Here is a 26647-nt window from a genome sequence, read left to right as displayed (position 1 = left end):
TATAGTTTCATGCATCGGTTAAAACACTGGAGTCCAAGTAAAGGACGCCCAGCTGGAAAAGCTTCACACAAGTAAAGTTGTTCGAGATTCACAGAATTTACAGAAAATATTAAATTTTTGTGATTTATACCGTTGTCAGGACGATAAATGTCTTATAACGGGATATTAGATTTTTGTCATGTCGCACAGCCCTACTACAGCCTTATAGTTATTGCATATTCATAACATACCTTCATACCGTGTACACTGTAACACACCCATAATAGACCCATTTTTGTAATATATCTTTATTATTGCTGATATATATTTTGTAATATACCTATATCATGGCTAAAGCACTTCTGCATGGATGCAAACTGCATTTCATGATATGTGCAATGACAATAAAGTTGAATTCTATTCTTTTCTATTCTAAAAGACAGAAAAGAAGGAAAAGGCAGGGCTGTGTTCAGAGAGTAGAGAAGCAGCTTACCTGAGTACAGTGTGGCACAAAGCCATAAACCAGAGTGTGACAGTCATTGAACAGAGCATGCAGCTGCTTGGGAGCCTGCAGAGGTGGACTTGTTGGGCTGAACTGCTGCCACTTGACAGACACTGAACTGCAGCCAGGAGATGCCATACGCTTCAGCTGACAGGCCACCTGTAAACAAAACAGACAGAGAAAATTTTGGATTTTATTTACGATCTTCTTATAACGAGTCAACAACTGAATAACAACAATTAACAGCTGCTTATGTATGACATGAGCGCTCACCTTCTCTGCCCAGTTGTGTTTGGTTTTTGTGTCGAAGAACTCATAGGCTCCGCCCCCTGCTTGAGCCAGGGCTCTCAGCATGTGTTGGTTGGCCATTGTGCTAAAATCATCAGACACATAGATATACTTTATACATATTTAAAAGATCAAATGGATCAAATCAAGAAGAAGCTCAGTGTGCAGAGCATCACAGCGTCCATTACAATGATCCGTGTTGTTCATGTTGTTATTCAGGCCTTGTGCTTTGTAAATTCACGTCTCTTACTGGTGACTGTACCGTTTAAACAGCAGGACACACTTTAATGCGACAGTATACAGCTGTGGGCAAACGTTTACAAACTGTGTACCCACGTCTTGTTTTTTAAGCTCATTAAAGATGTAAACTGTATAATAATCTTGGAAAACGAGCGGTTCAGAGAAATCATGAAAGCCTACTGTTACCATGACGATCATGTTCATGATAAATGGATGTAAACTTGTGACCACAGCTGTAGGACGACACAGCTGTGTAACACTTAAAAAAACAACAACTCTCAAATGACATCCTGTACTTGTGTACAACTTAGCTTAGAGAATAACTTCACAGGGCAACTATTTAAACACAAGGCTGCTACACAGTGTATAGATGATGCCCTGGGGGCATCTGTGGCTACAACCGTAGCTTGCCTCCACCAGTGTGTGAATGTGAGAGTGAATGAATAGTGGCATTGTAAAGCGCTTTGGGTGCCTTGAAAAGCGCTATATAAATCCAATCCATTATTATTATTATTATTATTATTATTATTATTATTTTCCCACTCAGAACCCTTTTCAGACCTGAGGCCACAGGTGAAGAGGCGACTGTGCTGAGCATCGTCTCTGAGCAGCTTCAAGGTGAGCTCGGTGTTCTGGATGTGGCCGTCCGACAGCAGCAGCAGGTTCCTGATGCCGCGCGATGGAGGCAGCAGGCTGAGCGCTCGCAGGGGGCGCCACAGCTCAGTGCCTCCCCCTAATGGAGCGGAGTGCTAATAGGAAAGAGAAGAATCGAGCTTGTTCAAAACTCTCTGTTGAGTTTGGCTTTAAACACAACATTACCAGTGCCATTAACATCAAAATATATTCACTAATACAACACAGTCACATTATAATAGAAGCTATACATAGAAAATCTGTGGAGGGAGCCGAAGGTTTTAGTTCATCAGCCACAAAACATTTCTGACTTGGAGAGGATCTGCAAACATGAGCGGGACAAACTGAGATGTGTGCAAAACCTGCAACTGCACGACACGCCTGACCTCTGTGATCACCAGAGGATCAAATACTTTTCCCTTCATGAAAATGAATGTGTAACGTTTTTCAAATGCATTTTTCTAGATGCTTTTCCTCATTGCTGTCTTTCACTGTTCACATGAACCCACCATAGAAACTGATCATTTCTTTGTCTGTGGGCAAGTTGCAAAATCTTTTGACGTGTTACTGGAGTCATAAAAGCAAAAACATGTAACAAACTGTAATAAAGGCCAATGTCCACCATTAGTTTCAGAGCTCATCACAGCACAGAAACAGCTTTAGTGGAGGTTACTGTCATGGCCTGGGTCTAAGTAAGCTAATGCATTTTTTGTATGTTTATTTTATATGTTGTGTTTTTGGTGGTTTTCCTCCTCCTCCCTGTGTGTGTGGTCATACGCGCTCCGGGGTACTTTGGGCCACTGAAGGGACTGCGACACCTGCCGCTCGTTAGCAGCTGCAGCTGATGGCCTCATCAAGAGAGTCCTTTTTAAGAAGGGGGCGGAGCTCCAGTCTATTCCAAACCTGTAAAGTACCTCCATTGATGAGCGTTTATGTGAACGACATCACTACTGTGGGTTTCCTGCTGAGCTGTGTGTGTTTTGTGCCACCAGGAGTCGGTAGTGTCGTCTCGAGGGGAAACCACGGAGCGCAATCGGGTTTTGGAGTTGTCACCTCCTCACTGTTTATGGACACGTGTGTCGGACTTGCAGAGGAATCGCCACGGGAGCCACAGTGCTGCATCTGTACATGTTGTTTTTTCCACTCACTATAAATAAATCCCGTCCTTCACGTCACACATGGGTAGTGTGTAGTGAGCTTTTTGGACATTAAGAAAATAATTCGAATTGTAACCGTGCTGAGGGCAAGTTCCAGCTTTGAGCCGTTTGGTTTGGGCGGTCCGGGCGAGGAGGATGCGGCTGCCTCCCTGGGAGCTCGTTGCCTGGTTTTTCTTCATAGGCGGACAGTTTCCCCACCGTCGTTTGCTGCTCACTTGTTGGACCCTCCACTTCAGGGAAGAAGGCTTCCTCGCCATCGGCACCCTACCCCATCTTTTCTAACTCCTTCAACGTCTGCTGAGTCAGCAGACAAAGTAACTCAGACTCCACCATAGTTGTAACACCACTTGCTATTAACAAGATGAAGGCCGTTTCTTCCCCACTCACTAGCAATGCTAAGCCAGCTGAAAGTAGAGAGAAAGGTTTTGTCTAACCCGTCCACTGTGGGTTTCTCTGGGCCAGTGGGCCTGGAGACTGTTAGTTCACTGTCAGCCGTCCCTGTAGTTACTAATTGTGAAGCTGTTGTGAGTAACCGAGGCATTTTGTCACTACCTGCTGAAACAGTGACTGTTCATTCTGGGCAGGAGTGTTCAGGGAGTGATGGAAACTATTTTTCTTGTGCTCATTCTGACTGGAGTGTTTAAACTAGAGCCCATTAACAGGCTGTGCATTCTCAGACTGTTTGTGTGGCTGTTAACCTGCTGCCTTAAAGTTAGTAACTGAGGCAGAACATGGTTCTGGAACAACCGCCTTCGACCTTGGCGAGGGGATCAAGTGAGCTAATTCAGCGGACTGTGTAGCTTTTTTAGTGGACTTTGAAATCGCACGTGCTGAATTAGAGCACTCAGGGAACGCTGAGTTGTGGCCAGAGCACTCAGAGCTGCCAGCTCAGCATGAAACTCAGCAATTAGCTCAGTCAGCTGCTCAACTTCACCCATAAACGTCACTACAGTCAGTAGCTCAGTTTCCAAGAGCTCAGTCCCTAGTGCGGTCTTTTGCTCCTTACATCAAGATTCAAGGCTCTTTATTTGTTATATGCAGAGTCATACGAGTGCAACACAGTGAAATGTGTCCTGAACTCTCCTTTGACTGTGCAAAAAGACAATATATACAATAAATAAATTAAATAGCAAAAATGTGGAAATTTTAAATTCAAAATCTGAAAATGTACATTGTGTGAATACAATGTTAAAGTGTCTTGTGCCATATTAGCACCCCAATGTATTGTCACAGCAGTGCAAGTAAACAACTGACCAGAGTAGTGTAAATGTACAAAGTAATATGTGCAGTAGTGCTACTCACAAATGGCACCATTACAAACTCCAGCTGCTGCAGCATCTCAGCGAGGATGACCCCGATCGGTGCACAGAATTTGCAGAATAATAACAAACAAAACCACCGCTATTGGTCTGACACTAACCCACACTGGATGGATCCCTACAAGACTGTTGGAACAACAAAAGTGATGGTTTGGTGTGGTATATGGGGCACAACGATAGTGGGTCCATTCTTCATCAATGGAAACCTCAAGGCCACTGGATATTTGAAATTGCTACATGATGATGTGTTTCCCTCTTTATGCACTGAAGCTGGCACGTTCCCTGAGTTTTTCCAGCAAGATGGTGCACCACCACATTATGGGTGCAGGTCCGAGCATTCCTAGATGAACAGTTTCCTGGAAAGTGGATTGGTCGTCGTGGGCCAGTTGAATGGCCCCCAAGGTCTCCCGATCTGAACCCCTTGGACTTTTATCTTTGGGGTCATCTGAAGGCAATTGTCTATGATGTGAAGATACGAGATGTGCAGCACCTGAAACTATGCATACTGGATGCCTGTGCTGGCATTTCTCCTGCGGTGTTGCTATCAGTGTGTGAAGAGTGGGAGAAGAGGGTTGCATTGACAATCCAACACAATGGGCAGCACATTGAACACATTTTATAAGTGGTCAGAAACTTGTAAATAACTCATGAAAGAATAAAGTTACGTTGAAACCAAGCACACCATTGTTTTTCTTGTGACATTACCAATAAGTTAGATGTGTCACAAGTTAAGTTTCCAGTCACCTTTCTCACTCACTGTGTGTTAACAGACCTCTCTGCATTGAATCATATCTGTTATTAACCTCTGTGTCTCTTCCACAGCATGTCTTTATCCTGTCTTCCTTCTCTCACCCCAACCAGTCACAGCAGATGGCCCCGCCCCTCCCTGAGCCTGGTTCTGCTGGAGGTTTCTTCCTGTTAAAAGGAAGTTTTTCCTTCCCACTGTCGCCAAAGTGCTTGCTCATAGGGGGTCATATGATTGTTGGGTTTTTCTCTGTATCTACTGTACAACATAAAGCGCCTTAAGGGACTTTTGTTGTGATTTGGTGCTATATAAATAAAAATGAATTGAAGCTTTTCAGAACAGTTGACCTCTGACCTTGAGATCATGGTCACTAAGATTCAAACATGTCTGACACTGTTGGTAGATACACCTATAGTAAGAATTTGAAAATCCTACATGGCTTCGTTCTCAAGTTATCACATTCACAAACTTGGGAGACGGCGTGGCCCACTCGGCAGGGTGGTGACAAAACCCCATCAGCCTTTTAGGGCTGAGGTGAAAGAAGGGCTTTTTCTGGATCATGTTAGCTAGTGTTAGCGTACCTGCTAAGATAAGAATAGAACAAATAGAGCAGCATGCAGCCATGCTACTCAGTACCCGGAGCTATAAGAGCACAGCAGATTTATAACTGACCTTGATGAATCTCTGGGCTTCTTCATAAACTTCACCAAGTGGCGTCACTGTTAGAAAAGCTTCTGTGTGATCTGAAAGGCAAACACAGTAAAAGTTAAGAAAGCTACCACTGGCTACAGCAAGCATTTGCAGGGTTTCCTCAGTAATATGTGATTAACAGCTTCATCCAAGTATTGTGTGGGAAAAATGCAAATATGACAAACTGTAAATGAAACTCTTGTGAGTGACACAGGTTTGCTCACAGAAAGACGTGCTGCTCTTGTTATTCACATCCTTCAGGTTGACTTGAGCTAACACTTTTTAAATGTTAGCCTAAAAGCTGCCTCAGGCTGCAAGTGCAAACCGACCTGTTCCAAAGAAAACCACATTGAGTCTCAGGCTGCGATCCAGGCTTTTGAGAATCTGCAGGGCGATTCTGCGGGCCGAGTGGAGAGACTCTCCCTTCATGGACTCGGACGTGTCCAACAGCAGGATGACTTCATCTGTGTCTGAACTGGAGCTGACCTCAAAGTCTGGATAGAAAACCAACATGCAGGCCTAAAGGGACGGAAACGAGATGGCTGAACAAAAAAGCAGCATTTTTAGAGTGACAGGAGGAGAAGACAAAGAGAGCGACAGACAAACCTGGCTGTCCTTGTCAGGGTGTTTCTCCACCCACATCCTGGGCAGGTGGACGTCAGACAGCATGATGGACAGCTGGAATCCATCTGGACCCATGATCTGTCCTGGCAGCACGCTCACCACTGCCTTACAGTCGGTTTTCTACATGACCACAAACATTAAAGAGCAAAAAATGATTGGTTTGCATGCAATAAATCCATATTTGTAAACAGCAGTTTGGTTTAAACTTTGAGGTAAAACAATTAGTGGTATGGTCCACCCAGCCTTCCTCTGACTGGACACAGACAACAGGTCAAATAGAAATGATTTCCAACTAAAATAGAGTCACATTAAACAAATATTAACAATCGAAATCTTTAAATAGAATGAATGACGGTGTTTTGGAAAGCTGTAAATGAAGAACAAACGGCAACAAGTATAATAATGATTGTAATTATTGTTATTACTAGTAGCAGAATTCATTTTAACGACTTCTGATTCAATTCCAAATGCAGCCAGGTTGTCATTTGTTCACATGCTCGATCAGAGGGACTTAAATCCCAAAAGATTTGGATGATACGTAACTAATAATAATCTGCATGAACAGTTGCAGTCTGGTCTTCGCCGCCCCACAGCACTGAAACTGTGCTGATAAAAGTAACCAATGATCTTCTCATGGCAGCCGACTCTGGTTTACTCTCCATTCTTATTCTTCTCGATCTGACTGCTGCTTTTGATACCATTTCTCACTCAATTCTCCTCAGTAGGCTCGCCTCCTTCGGTCTCTCCCATATCCCACTAGCCAGGTTTAAATCACTCAGTTTATTCGACTTAAATCCTTCACTTCTCAGCCCTTTCCTCTGGTTGCAGGCGTGCAGGGATCTGTCCTGGGGCCTCTTCTTTTCATTATCTACCATCTTCCACTTGGACACATTTTTTGTAAATAAAATATTCAGTTTCACTGCTTAAATGTAAAATAAAAAGCCAAATGACCTTCATCTTGACTTGGTGAGTGATACATTGCAGGCTGGAGATCTCATAGGGCATTTCAGCTGACAGGTCCAAGGTGAACTCTCTGAGAGCAAAGGAACAGTGATTGAACAACCCCAAACCAAAAACATGAGGATACACGAAATAATGAAGCTGTAAATACTGCAAAGTTGTTGTTCAGTTCTTAACAGTTTGGAGGTGGATATGAGCAGACGAGGTTCAGACTGGTTAACAGAAATGCTTCATTTCGCTCACCTCACACTCGCAGCTTCATCAGTTACACACACCTTCTCCACACTGACCTGTGGAGTGACGTTTAAAGTCATATTTGTCATCAAAGCAAACTCTGATTCAATCATGAGCCGGACAGGATCTCTGTTACCTGTGTGGTCTGGTTGAGGGATGCACTCTCCTGCCACGGAGCCACGCTGCCGGGCAGGGAGAAGAGAATTGTGCCGTCCCTGACGATCAGCTCGGAGACAAAGGTCACTTTGATGAGGACAGTTGCACCAGGGGGCAGGTTACCCACACTGATGGTGAACACATCCTGCAGTGAGGATACAGACCATGTCACAACCAGCGGCGGCTAAAAGGGCCTACATAACACCAGGAGACGCTAAACAGCTCTGGACCCGCATGATGAGTGTGTGTGTGTGTGTGTGTGTGTGTGTGTGCGTGTGTGTGCGTGTGTGTGCGTGTGTGTGCGCGTGCGCGTGCTTAGACGTACAGGTGCATCCTGGTCCATGAGATAAGCTCCATGTCCTTTCTCAATAGCCTGTTTGTACTCCTTGCGAGCTTTTTCTTTCTCCTTCACCTGAGAAACAAACATCCATTGGTTTGCTCACGTTGTGTTGAACAGCACAGGCTTTATATACACGATAGACGTAGTGCCTCAAACTGAGCAGCTTTACTATTCATCGTTCATCTTTTGAATCCAAATGTCACGAGCACAGGGCTGTGACTGTGAAATGAGAGAACCCACGTGCTTATTGGTCAACAAATTGTGACTCACAAATCATTAGCCAATGAGCTCATGAGAACTTCAATGTCCAAAATAAACCTAAATGTTGCATTTGATAGATCAAACTAGCAAAAGAGCGAGTGAGCTGAAGGGTGATGTAGTCACAGCCTGAAGTCTTTTACAAACCCGGCTGCTTCAAGGCTCGTTGATGTTGGCAGAACTTTGTGGAAAACACTAAAGAATGCTTTTCTACTCCCTCCAGCGTCAGAGTACTGGGTATTATCAACAGACTGCTGGGCTTTGACAACAACAACAGGAATAATAAAAGATCCTGTTATGCTTTGGTCACATTTTCATGAATAAAAAAATAAAATAAAATATATATATATATATATATATATATATATATATATATATATATATATATATATATATATATATATATATATATATATATATATATATATTTATTAGGGGTGCAACGATACTTGTATAGATATTGAACCACTCGATACAGTGCTTTCGGTTCGGTACGCATATGTATCGAACAATACAACATTTTTAATTTATTTTATCAACTTTCCTTCTGACGATGCTGTCTGTGTTGAGAGCTCAGTGAATCTGCGCTCGACTACTCCGCCTAGGCTGCACTGTCGAGCGCAGATCCACTGAGTGCTCCACACAGACAGCATCGTCAGAAGGAAGAGCGCAGGGCAAGCTAGCGAGACAGAAGTTAAGCTCTACTTGCAACATGGCAAATTGAACCTCCCCGACCCTCATTCAGATCTGGCGTTTGGAATTATTTTGGTTTTCATGTGACGTATGACCCTGAAGGTAAGCGAGTCATGCACTAAAGTAAAACCCGACGTCCCGGAGCTAGCGATTTTGCCAGTCAGGCTACCAAAATCTATCTCTGCCCTGCCCGTCGGGCTATTGTAGGAAGGAAAAATATATGTCAATGCTTTTGCATTCTTTCGGAAATGTAGCTGGGTAATTATGTCATTGGCATCGGTGAGCCACTGTCAATATGTGACATATTGAAATCGCGTTTGAATTTGCGCTTGTTTTTTGCTTTCACTTTGCAATTGCGCGAACTGTGTATAGAGAGCGACAGCACTGATCTGTGAGTGATGATAATTTGTGCACCAATTCCTCTGACATCGTCTTATTAATCGTTAGCTTACTATGCAAACATGACAAGTGAAATCTCCTGCAGCTTAAACATGTGAGAGGTTGATCGCGCAGAGAATCGCTGAGCTTATGTGAGTGCGGCAGGATATATATTTGACTACGATGACCTGGATGACTGAGAACCTTCACAGACAGATATATATTTTAGTTCTGCTGAGCCAAATAAGACAGGTCAGGGTGAAGAAGTGACAGCCAAAGAAAAGCTTACCACAAAACGGAGAAGTTATGACAAATCAGACTATAAGGCAAAAAGAAAGTGCAGCTTTATGGTTTCATGGACAAAAGAATTTCTGTGGCTGCAACATGACGAGCTAAATAACCAGGGCTGCACATAAGTGGTCCGCAGGTGCGCATTCGCTGTCAAAACAAAAGACGCGCACAAGATAAGAAGTTGCAACGCGTGTTTGCATACATAAGATTTTCAGGAGGAGGACAGACATTTGTTTAGAACTCTTAAAGATGTCGAAGAAGCTCCTTTAAGCAATTACTGTGATGTTCCTCCACCTCCAAAGAAATGTCAGAAGGAGTCCGAACCACAAAAGAAGCGCGTATTCTCGGAAAAGTGTTTGCAGGAGGTGAGCTGGCTTCAAACAAATGATGAACGCACAGAGATGTGGTGCAGAATGTGCCGTGAAAATTTAATAAATGACAAATTAAAAAGGCATGAACATTTTTTTTTGTATCGAAAAAATATTGAACCGTGACACCAAAGTATCGAACCGAACCGTGAATTTTGTGTATCGTTGCACCCCTAATATATATATAAATAGAGAGAGTTTGACAGGTGTTTATATTGTAATTCACAGAAACAGGAAATGAAAACTTTCAGACGGTGAACTAGTATTTGAATAACGCTCCGTTACCTGTCCCACGACATGCTTCCCGTTGATGAAAGCTTCAAACCCACACACTGCAGCTGAATCATCTAGAGGGAAAACATACTTTGCCTCAATGGGCACTGAGCTCAGATTTGTGTATTTCTGGAAGATGATGACCTAACAAGGACACAGACGATCACATCAAATGTCAAATCGTATGTCAGCAAGCTAACAATGAAAAACACTGAAACGACTCGATGTGCCACCGTTACCTGCGAAAGCAGATCCATCAGTTTACACTTCACATGAACGGCCTGCAGAGGGAGCTGCTGACCAGCGCTGTCCAACAGTCCGGCGGTCACCTCTTCCAAGGGGTTTTTACTGCTTTCAAACATATCATCGCCTAAACTGAGCTCTACACACAGAAACAAGAGACGAAACAGTGCAGAATGACGTGGTTAGCTTCATTTCTATCTTTCAGCTTCATAATTATAATTCGCACATAGCAGACCGTGCTGACAAAGGATTTCCACTAATCTCATAGCTGTTCAGAGACTGTCAGTCCCATCCTGACCAATAAACACAGTCCTCTCACATAGACGAAGCCACCGGAGCAGGATCTCGACACTTCTTTAGACTCGGCCTGCATGGCAACAAACCTGTAGCTGAGGGCCCAACCAACATCCTGCACGTGCAAACAAACACTTTGAAGAGCTTGACAAAAAACTGTTGTTGTGTAGTTTCACCAACTCTACATGCAAAGGTTTTGTGTCTTTCTACGATAAACTAAAAAGTGCTTTGAGTAAAGAAGTCCATCTGTAAATTATAAGCTGCATCTAATGAATGACGTCACTGTTTACCTTTAAAGACAGCTGTGCAGCAGTGCTCGCTCCACTACATGTTATATCTGGTGGTGTTACTGGTTAACCCCACTGGGATCAGTCTGGGCTTAATGTGAGTAAGTGTCATAATCCTGGGTGGCTTCCTTTTGGAGTTTTCAGACCTATGAACTTGATCTTGAGGTCAAGGGTCACTGATGATTTTTAGCACTTGAGGTTCAAATTTAATTCTCAGCTTACTGGAATTATAAACGTGGTGACGATGCTACCACATGAGCCTTTTACAGCTGAGGGGTAAAAACGTATGAAAGCTCAAGTTCAACCACTAAGCTGAGCGCACTGTACTCTCACGTTCATCGCCATAAATAAGAGCCGATCAAAGGCGCAGCTGTCCAGTGCTCACCTTCAGCAGAACAAGGAAGACAGAGCTCAGGTGACATGTCCACGGCAGGAGTGAAGGCCTTTAGCTGGTCTCCTTGGATGCTGAACTGAACCACATACTTGAGTTTCACCTGATCAGGACTGTATACCACATACTCATCATCCTGGAGGACACAAGAGTGGATGCATGTTTGTGTGCGTTAGTGAAGTGAACCTAGTGTGACAACAGTTAAATATTCAGCAAAGAACAATAATTCAGCTTATGGGCAGGAAGTGTTTTCTTCTGTCTGTTTATCCGTGTGCATGTAAACGCTCACACAGTCCTACTGTACCTCAAACTCAGAGGGAGTGTTTGGAGCGCGGCGGACTCCGCGCACGCTGTCGTATCCGTCGGGAGCCTGCTTCAGCAGGACGTCCGTCCTGTAGACCTGCCTGCAACGTCCCAACGCAACGTCACACACCAACAACAACCGGGAGCCATCCGTCACGCCGGGCTTGGAGTATTTCAGACTGGTGCTGTGGATGGAAAACGTGACTGTGTTGCTGCCATCTTGGTTCAGAGATATCAAAACTCCAATAATAACAAGTGAAAGCTTGTATTACTGCAGGTCAGTGTTTGCTTTACATTCAGAGGAAACTCTACAACCAGAGGACTGAAAACACTCCACAGCGTATGAACCTCACAGCCCTTCTTAGGGAACCAAGGAGAAGATGCTGAGGCGTGCAGATTACACAAGATCACGTTAAAACAAGTGGCAACAAGTCTCATGATCTTATTCAAAGCGTTATTGGTTCAAAGCGTTGCCGATGCGCACGTAGTCGGGGGAGAGGTGCAAGACTGAGTTCAGTGGTGTTGGGAATCAAAATCAATGGAACCATCAGATTTGTGTCCAGATTGTAACACGTCTCTCGTCCTTGAACTAGTTCTTCATACTTGCCTTATGTGTCGTATTACACTTTTCACTCAATGGCAAACTGTCAATGAATGAGGGGCGGCTCAAGACTTTTGCACAGCAGCGTATGTGTCAGACACACAAAGAAACTGGTCAAATTGGGATTTTCGACTAACCTCAGGGAATCACTAAAGTAGATCCCACCGCCCAGTTTGCCGACGTCGGTTCTTTCTATGCCGTGGTGCTCGACTCCCACACGGGGCAGCAGCAGGCCACTGAAGAGGAGGACACAAACACAGCTGCTGTTTCACTACACACATTAAAGACACACAATTCATATGAAAGTAAAGATATCGTTATGTAAAGGAGGTCTGCTCAAATCGAGCTAAATGATTGGACGGCGTTTCCTAATACAGATGGACACAAGACGTACAGCCGGAGCCAAGGCCAAGTCAGTCAGCTGATCTTAACCCAGCTGAGCGTTTCATTGGCTGAAGACTTTGGCTCACAAACAAACAGCGATTGAAAGCTGCTGCAGTGAAGGCACAGCATGACAAAGGAGGAGGCTCGCGTCTGGTGATGTCCATGAATTCAACACTTCAGGCTGTCAGTGCCAGAAAAGGCGTTTCAACAATTACTTTCACTTGTTTCGTTTGTCCAATGACGTCTGAGCCCCTGAAATGATGAGATTGTGTTCCTCACATCTTTTTGTTCCACCCTCTGAATGAAAGCTGAAAGTCTGAACTTCATTACAAATTCATTGTGATAAAAAACCAAACCTGTCTCTGTCCAAATATTTATGGACATAATGTTTATCTAAAGTGAAAGAATAAGAGAGAGGACAGGTGAAAAAACGACATGTTTCAAAGTGATGTGATAAACACATCGTGCGTGTCTGTATACACGATAAATGTGAAACCACTAACAACATTTTCAGGTGACTGTTGTTGTGATTTGGGGCTGTAGAAATAAAGCACTAAACATCCAGAGACACGGTGTCCGGCTGAAATCCACCTGGCCAGTCAGTGTCCTTAACCCTTTAGGACCTACCATAGAACCAAGTCCGCCAGAGCTTATATTATATTTTTACATGCTGTGGAGCCATTTTTGGGAGCATTTCAAGTTGATATACATCAATACAACCATTATAGCCCAGATTTTAATAATATGTCTGCATTAAGTGCATAGTAATTACATAAATTGCAAAAAAGTGCAATAAACTACAAAAAAACTGAAAATCGCTTTTGTTTAACATATATTTCTAGTTAGAGAAATTTAAGAGGCTTATCCCTCAAAACTGTAAATACAAAAAAGTTGCACAAAATAGTTTCCCACCACAGGAAATTTATTTTGAGTGTCTTCATAGTTTTGTTTTTGAAATACACCAATTTTTATACACTGCAGGAAAAACGAAAATAAATATTATACTGCAAATTTGCAAAAAAGGTCAAGGTCAAGGTCAAGGTCAGATTTATTTATATAGCACATTTCCAACAGCCGATGCTGCACAAAGTGCTTAACAATAACAATAAAATTAAAAACTACAGTGTAATACAATAATAACAATAGAAACAATAAAATAGAAGAATTGAAACAATACTAACTAATTCAGATAAATCCAAAATGCTTGGGTCATAATGTGTTAAAAGCCAGAGCGTAAAAGTGTGTCTTTAGTAAAGATTTAAATTGCTCAAGAGTTTGAGCAGATCTAATATTAAAGGGGAGACTATTCCAAAGTCTGGGACCTGCCACAGAGAAGGATCTATCACCACGAGATTTGAGGTTAGTCCGTGGAATGGACAACAATAGTTTTGAACTAGATCTCGTGGGTTTTCCTGGAGCATAGGCAGAGAGGAGCTCTGACAAGTAGGGGGGGCTCGGGCGTTGAGTGACTTAAAAACAAAAAGTAAGAGTTTAAATTGGATCCTGTAGGGGACAGGGAGCCAGTGTAAAGAGGCTAAAATTGGGGTTATATGCTCTCTCCGTTTGGTACCAGTTAGCAGGCGAGCAGCAGCATTTTGAACCATCTGAAGGCGATGGATGGTGGCCTGATCTAGACCATAACACAATGAATTGCAGTAGTCCAATCTGCAAGTAAGAAAAAGGTGGATGATACGCTCGAAGACGTCAGCCGGAAGGTATGGCTTTATCCTGGCTAGCTGTCTTAGCTGAAAAAAACAGGACTGAACTACTGCACTCACCTGCTTATTCAATTTAAAAGAACCATCAATGTAAACTCCGAGGTTTTTTACATGTGTTTTACAATACGAGGAGAGGGTACCCAACGTGCTGTCGATATGATTGAAATTGCCAAAAATGACAACCTCAGTTTTGTTTTCGTTTAGCTGTAAAAAATTTAATGATAACCACTGTTTAACGTCGTCAAGGCAGCGTAATAAGAGCTGCGGTTGATCTGATCCTGATTTTAAAGGTAGATAAATCTGTAGATCATCCGCAAAGCAATGAAATGAAATGCTGTACCGCGAGAAGATGGAGCCCAATGGCAGCAAATAGAGTGCGAAGAGGGCGGGACCCAAAATAGAGCCTTGAGGAACGCCGTATTTAAGAGGAGCTAATTTGGAGTTGTGGGGGCCCATATTGACATAAAAGAACCTTTCTGTCAAGTAGGAGCGAAACCACTGAAGGGCAGATCCTTTTAGGCCAGCATGCGATTCTAGCCGTGATAACAGGATGTCGTGGTGAACCGTGTCAAAAGCTGCTGACAAGTCCAACAGTAAAAGGGCAGCAGGGCTGCCAGAATCCATAGTTAAGAGAATATCGTTAAAAATCCTTAAAAGTGCTGTCTCAGTGCTATGTAATGATTTAAAACCAGATTGAAATTTTTCTGAGATCATATTAGAATCGAGGTGTGCCTGCAACTGTAGATAGACCACTTTCTCCAAAACTTTAGATAGAAAAGGAAGCTTTGAGATGGGCCTGTAATTAGACAGAACAGTTGGGTCCAGGTTTTGTTTTTTAAGAAGAGGCTGAACTACAGCTTGTTTGAAGCATAGTGGGACGCAGCCTGTAGTAAGGGACGTATTAATCAATTTCAGAATAAAAGGGCCAACAATATTAAAAGTGTTTTTGAGCAGACTCGGGGGAAGAGAATCAGAGGGGCAGTGTGATGATCTTAGGCCACTAACTATCGCGGTCAGGTCCTTAAGGGAGACGGGATCAAACTGCTCTAAGACAGCTGAACACACAGGTGGAGGGCTTTGAACTGAGACAACAGACAACGAAACAAGGGCCCTAATCGATAAGATCTTGTTATTGAAAAATGCTAAAAAATCATCGCACATACTTGGTGAAGAAGTAACTCCAGGATTATCACATAAACTAAAAAAGCGATTAAGAATGTTAAAAAGTACCTGAGGCCTATGACCGTTTGCTGATACTAAGTTTGAGACAAATTGTGTTTTTGCAGTTTTTACAGCTTCTTGATAAGCAGAGAGACGAGTCCTTAAAATCTGTAAGGAAACATACAATCTGTCCTTTTTCCATCTCCTTTCAGCGCGTCTGTAGTCGCGTCTGAGGGAGCGGGTGTAATCGTTCAACCACGGTTCTGATGAATTCTTAGCGCGCACAGTTCTGAATGGTGCAATAGAGTCCAAGATATAAGTGCAAGTAGAATGAAGAATAGCCGAAAGGTCCTCAACATTTTTACAATTGGAGTTCAATATTCCAGAGTCCATAAAGGCAGCAGAAAAGGCAGGTGCTGTTAGTACATTAAGCGCTCGCTTTTTGCGCAGTGGGGCGTTCGACTTGTCCATCGAGCAGCGCAGTGTTAGAGTGAACAACACAGGAAGATGATCGGAAATGCGTAAAAAAGCAGCATGTGCATCAAAATAAACTATTTCCAGCAGTGCAATATGAGTCCTCAGCATCCCAGAAACGACACAGGAAGTCATAAAGTCAAAGATAACTTTTAAAAACACCAGTATAGGCTCATGAGGCCCTGATGGTAAAAACTACATTTCCGCGAAAAATGACGTCACTTCCGGTTTCGGGCAGGACATGGCGGCCATGTGATAGTTCACGCTGATGGACGTAGGAAGTGTTACAAACAGCTGATCGGATCGGCAAAGCATGTTTCTGGAATATTATGTTTTTGTTGCTGCAAGCGCTTTTTATGCAGTTTTTGCAAAGCTATATGTGGAAGGAAACTGTGACCGAGGACAAGCTGATGGCATCAGATGTAAGTACAACTCCTCCGGTTTCATATGCAAAAAAAATTATTGCGCTAGCTCACGTGGTTGCAGAGCTACCGGGATTTAAAAATAGTTACACAAAACAGAGCGTGCCCACTCCGACCGGCTCTAAAGGGTTAAAGACGAATCACAGTTTCCTCTAACTGGTTAAAAAGCGAGACATGTCTCACAACAGACAACAAACCTTTGGTGTGACCCAAAGTGTCACAGTCCTGGGTCGTGTGTTTTGATTTTGGTATAATTATTGAGCTTTCATCGTGGTTTATCATTACCAGTCTTTTGGTTTAAGGTTCTGTATTTCGAGCTCTAGTAGTTCTTTGTTCTGTAATTTCTAGTCCTTAAGTTTTGTTTCTGTGTTTCCTGTTTTATTTTGATAGTCCCTGTCCTGTGTGCAGCGTGTTGGTTTTGCTTCTGTTGTCTAGTTAGGTCTGATTTGTCCCAGCTGTGTTTCCCTCTCCCATTCCCCGATTGCTCCGGTGTTTATTCGAGCCCTGTGTTTTTGTTGCTCTGTGTCGTGTTGTATCCTCATGCGAGTTCTGTCTGCCTGTTTATCTTCCCCAGTCTAGTTAGTTTTCTCTTCGTTTCCTGTCCAGCAAATAAAGTTGAGTTTTGTCACCTTGAGTCCTGCTGCACGCACACCATGACAGCAAGCTGTTGTTGCTCTTCTTAGAATCCAAGCACACGGGATTCTGTCCCATTAAGTTTCCATTCATTATTCCCACACAGCATCACAGATCTGCACTCGCAGCAGAACACAGGCAGAGATGTCCTGGTAGCTTATCAGTTAGATTACATGTAAATACAATAAACACAATAAATACAGAAAACCTTTGTTTTTTCCTTCAGTCTTTGATCTGATTGGTCGACATATTAAATCAAACGTGTTCATGCAAACGGACTAAGACGTCCACACGGTTGTGTTTTATCCCCAAAAGTTGAATAAAATTAAATACTGACGGCCACAAGTCGCCCCCTCCCCAAAGACGCATCTATGGCATAAATGTTCCTCATTAACTCTCAGTTGACCTCTGACCTTCAGGTCAAGGTCACTACTACATGCAGCTATGGTATCAATTAAAGTTATCATGAAGTTTCCAGACAACTTTGACCTCGAGGTCAACGTCACTGAGATCCAGACTCATCGAGATATTTGGTAGCTGCAGCTAAAGTGTTTAAATTCCCCACAGCGCCACGTTCTTGACTTGTTGTTCACGCCACCCGCCTGCCTGCCCACGGCGGGTGACTACAACACCCTGACGACATTCAGACTTTGTTTCAGTGTATATGAGAGTGTCAACCACAGCTCGATGCGACGAGCTAAGTCTCTGAATGGACGGCTTTACAGAAGAGTTTTGTCGATGTGGGTTCAGCTTGAAGTCCGTTTTCTTACAGTAAATCAGGTATGAGACAAACGACAGGATCAGTTGTTCTCACCGAGACAGGATTCCCACAAAGTTGTTGGGACTGGAGGAATGGAGGAGTGGCTTAACATTCCCCAGCTCGCTCTTAAAGGTCTGAAGCTCCACCCCTCGGCCGACACGCACAATCTGCTGGATCTGCACCCTGCTGCGAAACACAGATTAAAGCGAGGGAACATCTGTGAAAGAGATCTTTGTGTCGTTGCATACAGAAGACATGCGCCAGAAAACTGAAGACAGATCATTGTGAACACGTTGGCTCGTTTACCTCTGCAACGACCGGCTTCTGACAGCAGGGATAATAATACATTTGATTTAAAAGCGCCTGTCAAAACACCCAAGGACGCTGTACAGCAAATAAACAGGCATAAAAACATGAAATATACACAATAATAAGAGCAGCAGACAGAAAGTTTAAGTTCATGGATGAGTTATATGGAGTAGGCAATTTTCAACAGGTGGGTTTTAAGGTTGGACTTAAAAAGAGGGAATAAAGTGTTTCTGAGGTCGGGGGAACTCCAAAGTGAAGGGGCAGAGCACCTAAAAGCACTCCTCTCCCTTATCTTCCCTGCTTTGCTTCTTATGTCCTTGTCTTGTCTCGTGCTTTTTTCACTTCCCTGGAACACTCTCTCACAGTCTGTGTCTAAAACCTAAAAGAGAATTATGGCTTTGATCAACTGGTCTCTGGATGCTGTTGACACCCTTTAACGAGAAGTCTGGGCTCGGGAGAGCCCGAGTGCCCTGGAGGGACTTTCCCTGCCGGATACACGATGGACGGGTGGCAGAGGATCGTGTGCTTGGCGGGACTGTCGATCGAGGACGCTGAAGATATCTACCTATTCGGAACCATGATAACAGGGTTCTTGCTGATCGGAGCTGGCTTGGCCCTGGCTTATCGGAGAATTAAGAGAGCGGAACCGGCTGTTCAAACCCCCACAAGGCTGCCCGCTGGGATTGGAACGACAGGTGCGACTTCTCAGAAAGGGCTCATTGAAGGCAGCATGGTTACGAGCTTGGAGGCGCTTACGGCTGCAGTGAATGCTCAGAATAACACCTCTGAGCGTATGTTGGAGTACATCAGGGAAGAATCCACTCGGAACAACACCTCTGGGTGGAAGCTGGATTACATCGCAGATCAGTTGGCTGCGGTTGTGAGGTCTCAGAATCTGCTATGTGAGCAAAAGACTGAAAAGATCACGGAACTGAAGGTAAATAACATCATGGAGAAACTCGCAGCTATCCAACGGGAGATTGAGACCAGTGTCGGTGTCGGAGTGTTAAAAACGGCTTGAAATTCTCATGAGTTGTTTGTAAAAGAAAAACCACCATTATAATGCGGAGACCCCTTCAGCGCCAGCTGTGGGCTCAAGGCCGGAGCCGAACAACACCCTGATAACGACTCTGTTGAGTCTGTTCCTTCCCATTCCCTACAAGGCCACCTGGGTTGGCTGGAAGACTGTTTACTTAGCCTGGCAGGGCGAAGGACACTGTCTCCGCTGAACTCTGGACACGCACACACATACACTTACACTGATAAACACAGACTCATCCCCCTCCTTTTCCAAACGCCTTGGATGCTTGTTTCCTGCGGGGGAACACGGCGGGTCTGAGCCCGCGCTGGAATGGTAGCACTGTGCAGGGCGGCTGCTGTGTTCGCTTCGGATTACTCCTCACCCCCCACCCAATCCTGTGGCTTGTCATGTCTTTCACAAAGTTGTGCTGTGGACATTTATGTGCTCTCTGTGCAGAGGAGTTTTTTTTGTTTCCTGTTCTCGTGCTGTCCTGCCATGGAAGCACAGCATGAGCAGAGGTCTCTTTTTTTCCTCTTGTACTTTCCCATTGTAGTGTACATTTCAGTGTTTTTCTGTAACGCTACCGATCTCCGACTTGTCTCCCCATGTGATGTCTGTGTTGTGTGTGTAAGGTCGGGGGGGGGGGGGGTCCCATTTCACTGCAGGGCAACCTGCATGTGGCGAATAAAGCTTTGATCGATTGGTGTATATATAGTGACAGCGGAGATGGAGGAGGGTGTGTGGAATGCAGCAGCTATTCCTGAGTGACCACGAAACGTCAAAACAACATGAAATCCTGTGTGTTGGGTCCTTATCACAATATGTCACCATGAATTTGAATGTGTCGCTGTTACTTAATCCTCGTTTGGAAAGTAGACGTGAAACTACCTGTCCTGCAGGAGATCGGTCACAGCCTGAAACTCGGAGCTACTGGGGGGAACCGTCTCAACGCTGCACCTCAGAGCTCGATACTTCCCCACAGTGGAAGGGGCGGGGCTCCTCAGAGTCATCTCACTTGCATTCAGAACATCTCGGATTAACTGGAGGAAATCAAATCGTTGTTTTGTGTTAGTCTAAAGATACAAAGAGAACACAGAGGCTGAGCTGATCGATATCATGGACTTGTGCACTGGAGTGGGGGGATTTGTGATGTTGTCCAATCATCATCCTCCTCTGGCCCTTCAAACAGACTTTTAACCTTTGAAGTCGTCGTGTATTTTTTTTCTTTAATGTTTTCTACAAATGTGTGATGATATCTGAGACACAGGACAGAGCCAGGAAGCACTCAGCTTACACCAGTGCTGCGGCGCTAGCTTGGTTAGCATTTTACTGTGTTAATATGTTTTAGTAGCAAAACCTGAAAAGTTCTTAAGAGGAACAGTGAACCGGAATAGCTGAAGCCCAAACATTTCTGGATAAATGAAGAAATGCATGCTGGGATTGTTTTGGTCGTCTGTAGTGTATGTCGCAGTGCACAGGACGGTCAGGTTGACTCTAACGTTTATCCACCTGTTTGACATTTTCTAAACCAATTTTTTATATTTCAGCGTAAAAGCGATCAAAAAATTGTGAAAGGTTTTTGTGAAAAAGCTCCATCTCCTGGTGGAGAGGATCGTAGTTCATAGTGCAACGTTCCTCCTTCAGAAACACTCCCAGCAGCTGGGAGAGGCCTTATGTGTACTTTACATCACGTGCCTCACATTGACCTTTAAGATTTTATGGAACTGTTTCTTACATGTGTCAAAGCGGTGGAACCAGTCGGTGCTCTCGTGTTTTTGCAAGTTGTATTGTGATAGTTTTGTTGGCTTTTCTGTCCTGGCTCAGTCACACTGCATCTCTGACAGAAATCATTCTGCAGGATATTTTTCTCAGTACGTGTGACGTCAGTGGGCGTGTCTCAGAGCCGTGTGCGTGGTACCTGACAGAGGTCCAGTTTCTGAGAGATGAGCTTGGTGCTGGGAAATATGGAGAGTTGTCTGTGTGGCAGCAGAGTGTAGACGTCCTCCAGGAGACTCATCAGCTCAGTGTGGTTTCCCTCTGTCAGCTTCTTCTGAGCCTGAAGCAACAAGCCCTCTGCCCTGCTCACCTGCACACACACACACACACACACACACACACACACACACACACACACACACACACACACACACACACACACACACACACTATCAGGTCAGGCTGATGGGAAAGCTGCAGTTTCTCTCAGTGGTCACCGTCAGCAGCTCCACGTTTTACAAACAGAGAAACTCTTACATCATTCAGGCTGAGCTTGTCCACTGAAACTCTGAGGATGTTGTCGAGGCAGCCCAGCGCCTCGGTCCACAGCAGCTCCACAAACACACCCACTTCCTGTGATAAGCTTCCTGTGTTGAGCTTCTCTTCCAGGAGCAGCTGTCAATCAAACAGAGCATGTATCATCCAACTGCTGAGCAGCACAGATGGAGGTCTCAGATGTCAAACGTGCTACTAAGAAACAGGATTTCCCACATGTTCTCTCGTCCAGAAACATGAATTCAGTCCTTTTAGTTTAAAGCAGATTTGGACACACGTCCAAAACGCTCGTGTTTTCCTTCTATGTTACTTTTAGGAAACTTTAATCTGAGCACAAATATAAAATGTGACACGAACACATAAAGCAGAGCATCTGATGTGACGGTGACATTCTTAATTAATCTGTACTGAACTGTTATTATTCATGGTGTGAGACCCGATCCACCCACAGCTTTGTACTGTAAACTGCTGCAATACAGTTTAACAGAGAGAAAGATCGCTGTAGTAAAGGTTGATGCTTCAGGCCACAGTGGTTGGTGGGAGTGTACTTTGTAATATTGTGTCCTCTTAATATGTCAAAAATTATAACCAGTGTTTTGGTCAGTGTTGATATTCAACAATATTCCTCATTGGAAAAACTGAAGATTCATTAAACCTCAGAAAGAAAGTGGAAAACATTTTGTATTGAAGAAAATTTCTTTAAACTTTAATTCTTCAAATAAAAAACGAGTGAAGTAAATAAAGGTGAGTCTAAAAGCTGAGAGCAAAGAGCAAAGATGTGATGCAATATTCATCAGTGAGTGTGTCAGACCTGCTGCAGGGGCGCAGAGCCCATCTCACAGGCAGAAGGAGGAAACCTGCTCTGCCTCCGCAGACCTGAAGCCTCCAGGCTGTCTCTCAGGGCCTGGAACACCTCCAGAGCTTCCTCTGAGGTGGACAAAAACACCAGCTTGTCCCTCACGGCCTTCTTCTGTGAAACACAAGTATGTGTGCAAAAAAAGACACAAAATCAAAGGTCTATGCAAGCAGTGACATGTGATTGTGCTGACAGTGCACTGTGGAACACGTCTTCCTGTTTTGCAGACAGTCCCTGCTTACTTGTCTCAGACCCGGCTGCACAGAGAACAGCAACACTGCCGTTAGTGCAGCTCGGAGGACGTCTCAAAGCTGCTCTCCATCTGAAGGACCCAGACTACGATAGTCGTCCTGACCCTCCTGCTGATCTTATCAGTCTGTCAGCTGTTTGAGGTCACACTGAATAAAAAGTCTATTTTGAAAATATTTGAAACATCTTTTATACTGTCTATGCACACAATCCTTCAGGTATGAGCAGTGACAGATGGGCTGCTATTGTACGGAGAAACAGGAAGTCACCAGGAGTTGGTCGTAACCCTTCTAGGTTTGGCACAGGACTCGTTTAAGCACTGCTGATGATTTCGAGCTCACCGAGCTCACCTGGGGCGCACTGACAGAGTGTGCACATGACACACAGTATTTCACCAGCACTGCGTGACACTGACACTACATTTGTGACTGATTGGTTTTTTCTGTCAGGAGATTTCATCGCACTAATATTTGTTGGACCTGAAGACGAGCAGCTAAAGAAGCAACACTACGCTCTCTGCAGGGATCCAGCTCAGCTCTCATTTCAAAAGACAAATGTACATTTATAGAGTTTCACATCAGGACACAGAAAACATGAACCAGAGTGGAGTCGCGTCAGTCTCACACATGTATACACACATGTAAAAACACTTCTTACCTCACAGAGTATATCATCCTTCCAGTATCTGACCACACGGTACTGCCGCCCCTCCTCCCCTTTGAAGCTCTGCAGCTCCAGCACACACCAACTGTTGCTGTTTACCTACAGTGCATATGTTTCATACCAGTAAGAGTCATTACAGTAATTATTGCTGTGGGAATGTCATTAGTGGTAAGCTACAAAAATGTTCTTTTACCTTTTCAAAGATCGAATACTTTGCCACTTGAAAGTCACTTTGGTCTGATGGAAGATCCGAATCAGTGTCTCTATAAATTCTGTCAAGATGAACATTTCAAACATCAGCTTTCTTCTGAGGCGCCATGACTGGAGGAAGCTTATCAGAGCAGTTATCTGCACTATTAAACCAATCTAATAACTACAGCAGCTTAGAGAACAAACAGTTCAGGTTTTTAACCAGGCCAATGTTTCCAGATCTGAAGCCAACGTGGGCGGGGCTGACAGAGAAAGCTGTCTGTGCTGCAGTTCAATGCAGTACCAGCAGATGGAGACACCTGATTTCAAGCCAACATGACAATAATCACAGTCACAATCTTTGTATTACTGTAGGCTCTACCTCACAATATAAAGACACCACTGTTGTTGTCATGTGGTGCTGTATAAACATGTAATTACATATTAGCAGCCCAGCTTTATCCTTTCTGGCACAGAAGGACGCTGGGATGTACTTCGTGCCTTTACTAGTGATTCTTGACTTTAAATATATTGTCTCCTCCTGCTGGTAAAGCAACTTCTGCTTGTGTGTCCACTTCACACTCGGCAGAGGCAAAGTGTGAAACGCACACGGTGCACCTATTACACGCCTATTACACGCCTATTACATGCCTATTACATGCCTATTACACGCGTAATCGCTCACATGAACCCAGTTTGTGTGTAAATCAGAGCAGAATGAACTTGGCTGTTAACCATGTACCACATCCAGGTTCTTGAACCAGAATCAGACACATCTGATCCAAAATATTAGATCAGTGCATCCCTGGTACTTTGTCCTGTACCGTGACAGGTCAGAGGTGTCTTCATAACTCAGGGCGTCGACATTAACAGACAGATGGTCCTAATGTAACTCACTAATAGACAGATGGCGTCTCTCACCTGAACCTGTCCAGCACATTCCCACTCCTCTCAGGACTCTCTGCCCTCTGAGTCCCACTGACACACTCCACAGGTTGGGCCCGGCCTTTTGACCCTGCAGTATGGACACACACACAGTTTAATAATTAACTCCATATCATATCACCTTGTGCACAGATCTTTGCACACACCGAGTAGCAAACAGGTTCTTATCAATTTGCACAACAGTGCTGCATCAGCTTTAAACACAATGTGAATGTGTAACACTGCACACAGCTGCACACAGCTGCACACACCCATGTTCATCTGACCTAATAAAACTAGTTCAACCTGCTGGCTGAGTCTGCTGAACATTTTTAATGTGAATGTATTTCAATCAGCGTGGGGGGACGATGTTACTGAACAGTAAAGGAAATATCAGTCATTGTGCTGCATGTGGGTAGAATTAGCAGCTTGTCTGTGTCTGTAACGCAAATTAATGGAAAAAAAATACAGAAATAAATGAAACTGTAAAGATCTGCTTAGTGGTGCTTTCTATACAGACCTATCTGCTGAGGTGCGAGCGAAGCCAGTGGAGCCGCCTTGAAGGAGGAGCGATGAAGAGGAGCTGATAAGGCAGAGGACGTGTCCAGCTTGTATTCATCCACCTGCAGGAGAACTCCTCTCTCCACACACCTGTACACGTAATCCACCCCGACCACAGGTGTGTGGTGTTTCTGAATGCTACGCAGCCTGTTGGAGCTTAGGTTGGATACATCGGTTGTCACTACCAAAGAGCACTGTGGGAAATGTAGGAAGAAATGAGAGAGAAGTCTAAGATTTTTAAATGTATTTATTGGTTTTTGGTCTCTGAACATAAAGCTGCAGAATGCACACACTGCAGGTTTGTAGCTGAAAGCACAACACAATCCAAAAGGCGTTTTGCACTGCTGGCCTGTGTTGGTCAGTCAGTGTGCAAATATATACTTTTACAAAAATAATGAATTGCTGAAGCTTCCCATCAGAAGAGAACCTAGTTCTATTAGGTCAGACTTCAGCATCTGCACCATCGTCACTAACACAGGGACGTCCTTCTGCAGAACGAGCGCTTTTGCTCACTTGTGTGCTTCTGTTGGTACCAGACAGTCCTGTGAGGCTCCATGGAAGTGCAGCCGATTCATGACCAACTATTAACTACATGTTTCTATAGATGTGGGAGAATGACTTCGATCATTCGTGGTGCAGCTCTGGCATGTTGTGAACATTATACTGAAATAGTCACGTGCTGCAGCAGGTACCAAAGAAAAAAGCTCTTTTTAAGTAAAGTTGTTTAGTAAAGTTTCATTTGAGCATTCAGCCGTGAGGAGTGCCCCCTCCCCCCGCGCTGACAGCTCACTGACCTGTTTGTTGACCACAAACGAAAGGTTGCCTCCGTGACCTGTGACTGCTGATTTCACCGTCTTCTTCTCCTTGAACGACAAACCTCTGAGCTCGAACAGCACCGAGCAGTTGTCGAACACCGCCATGTCTGGAGACGTGTGTCACACAGCTGCGCTGAGAAAACCCTGCTGGCGCTCCCACCAACTCCTGTTAAAATGCGGAAGTAACTCTCAGCAAAAAGTATCCAACGTAACAGATCAGTTAGAGAACAGCCACGCGGGACTCGTGCTCGTTAGTAAACGACGAATACAACAAAGCATCGACACGATCAGAAACAGCAAAGTAAAGGTACTGACGAAACACCCGAAGCACGCACTCGTCCAGTGACTAACTTAAAGCGAGCAGCAACATTTAACTTCCTGTCTGGTTCGGTTTTCAAAATAAAGGTCGTGACGTTAACAGAGGCGTTTCCGTTTCCGTCCTCGAACACCTCCACGACAAATCAGTGTCGAATCAGACTGAAATGTCACATATTCAGACCTTAACACAGTGGTTCCCAAAGTTTTTTGCTGGGCCCCCTTTGTTTTACAAGAAAAATGTTCGCCCCCCGCGTGCACGCGCGCGCGCACAAACACATCCTCCAACCACACACGCCCATATTTTGCTCCACTGCGGTTTATTTCACACCTCAAACATTTAGTAAACAATTAAGCAAATACCAGTAATCTGCAATAAATTACAGGTAGTAATGAAATAAACTACTAACTCTTTTACGCTGCGTCCGCACCTACACGGGTATTTTTGAAAACGCAGCTGTTTTTCTAGTCTTTGGCTTGAAATGAAGTTGGTTTGGAAACATATTCAGCGATGCTTCATCTCCTGCTTTGCCTTTCTGTAGGCGCCCAGTGCTAGCAGTGTCCAAGCATTTTGTTTTCCCCCCCCCCTTTTCATACCGCGCCCCCCCCTAGGGCACGGGCCCCACACTTTGGGAAGGTCTGCATTAACACATGTCACCAGATATGACAGAAACA

The 26647-nt window shown here is 44.2% G+C and overlaps 1 protein-coding gene across 4 annotated transcripts in view; it reads right to left on the bottom strand.

Moving 5' to 3' along the window:
• Nucleotides 1–26075, bottom strand: part of parp4 (poly (ADP-ribose) polymerase family, member 4) — a 40001-nt gene extending 13926 nt beyond the window's left edge. For 2 of the 4 annotated variants that reach the window (XM_082507926.1, XM_082507928.1), the window contains exons 1-25: nt 25637–26075; nt 24802–25036; nt 24279–24372; nt 23362–23440; nt 23163–23267; nt 22212–22370; nt 21383–21520; nt 21048–21215; nt 20018–20169; nt 17854–17985; nt 12385–12483; nt 11648–11831; nt 11338–11479; nt 10368–10510; nt 10141–10272; nt 7853–7939; nt 7508–7672; nt 7381–7427; nt 7129–7210; nt 6160–6297; nt 5883–6072; nt 5536–5606; nt 1571–1758; nt 755–854; nt 473–640 (exon numbers count right to left, since the gene is read on the bottom strand). In XM_082507926.1, the coding sequence (XP_082364052.1) occupies nt 473–640; nt 755–854; nt 1571–1758; nt 5536–5606; nt 5883–6072; nt 6160–6297; nt 7129–7210; nt 7381–7427; nt 7508–7672; nt 7853–7939; nt 10141–10272; nt 10368–10510; nt 11338–11479; nt 11648–11831; nt 12385–12483; nt 17854–17985; nt 20018–20169; nt 21048–21215; nt 21383–21520; nt 22212–22370; nt 23163–23267; nt 23362–23440; nt 24279–24372; nt 24802–25036; nt 25637–25762 (3324 nt within the window). In that variant the 5' untranslated portion in view covers nt 25763–26075. The remainder of the gene's footprint in view (nt 1–472; nt 641–754; nt 855–1570; nt 1759–5535; nt 5607–5882; nt 6073–6159; nt 6298–7128; nt 7211–7380; nt 7428–7507; nt 7673–7852; nt 7940–10140; nt 10273–10367; nt 10511–11337; nt 11480–11647; nt 11832–12384; nt 12484–17853; nt 17986–20017; nt 20170–21047; nt 21216–21382; nt 21521–22211; nt 22371–23162; nt 23268–23361; nt 23441–24278; nt 24373–24801; nt 25037–25636) is intronic. The other 2 variants (XM_082507927.1, XM_082507929.1) reach the window with 2 other exon arrangements.
• Between the last annotated feature and the right edge of the window lie 572 nt (nt 26076–26647).

This window comes from Aulonocara stuartgranti, assembly GCF_965226115.1.
Source record: "Aulonocara stuartgranti genome assembly, chromosome: 16".
Taxonomy (NCBI): Eukaryota; Metazoa; Chordata; class Actinopteri; order Cichliformes; family Cichlidae; genus Aulonocara; species Aulonocara stuartgranti.
This window is presented reverse-complemented; position numbering and strand designations above follow the sequence as displayed.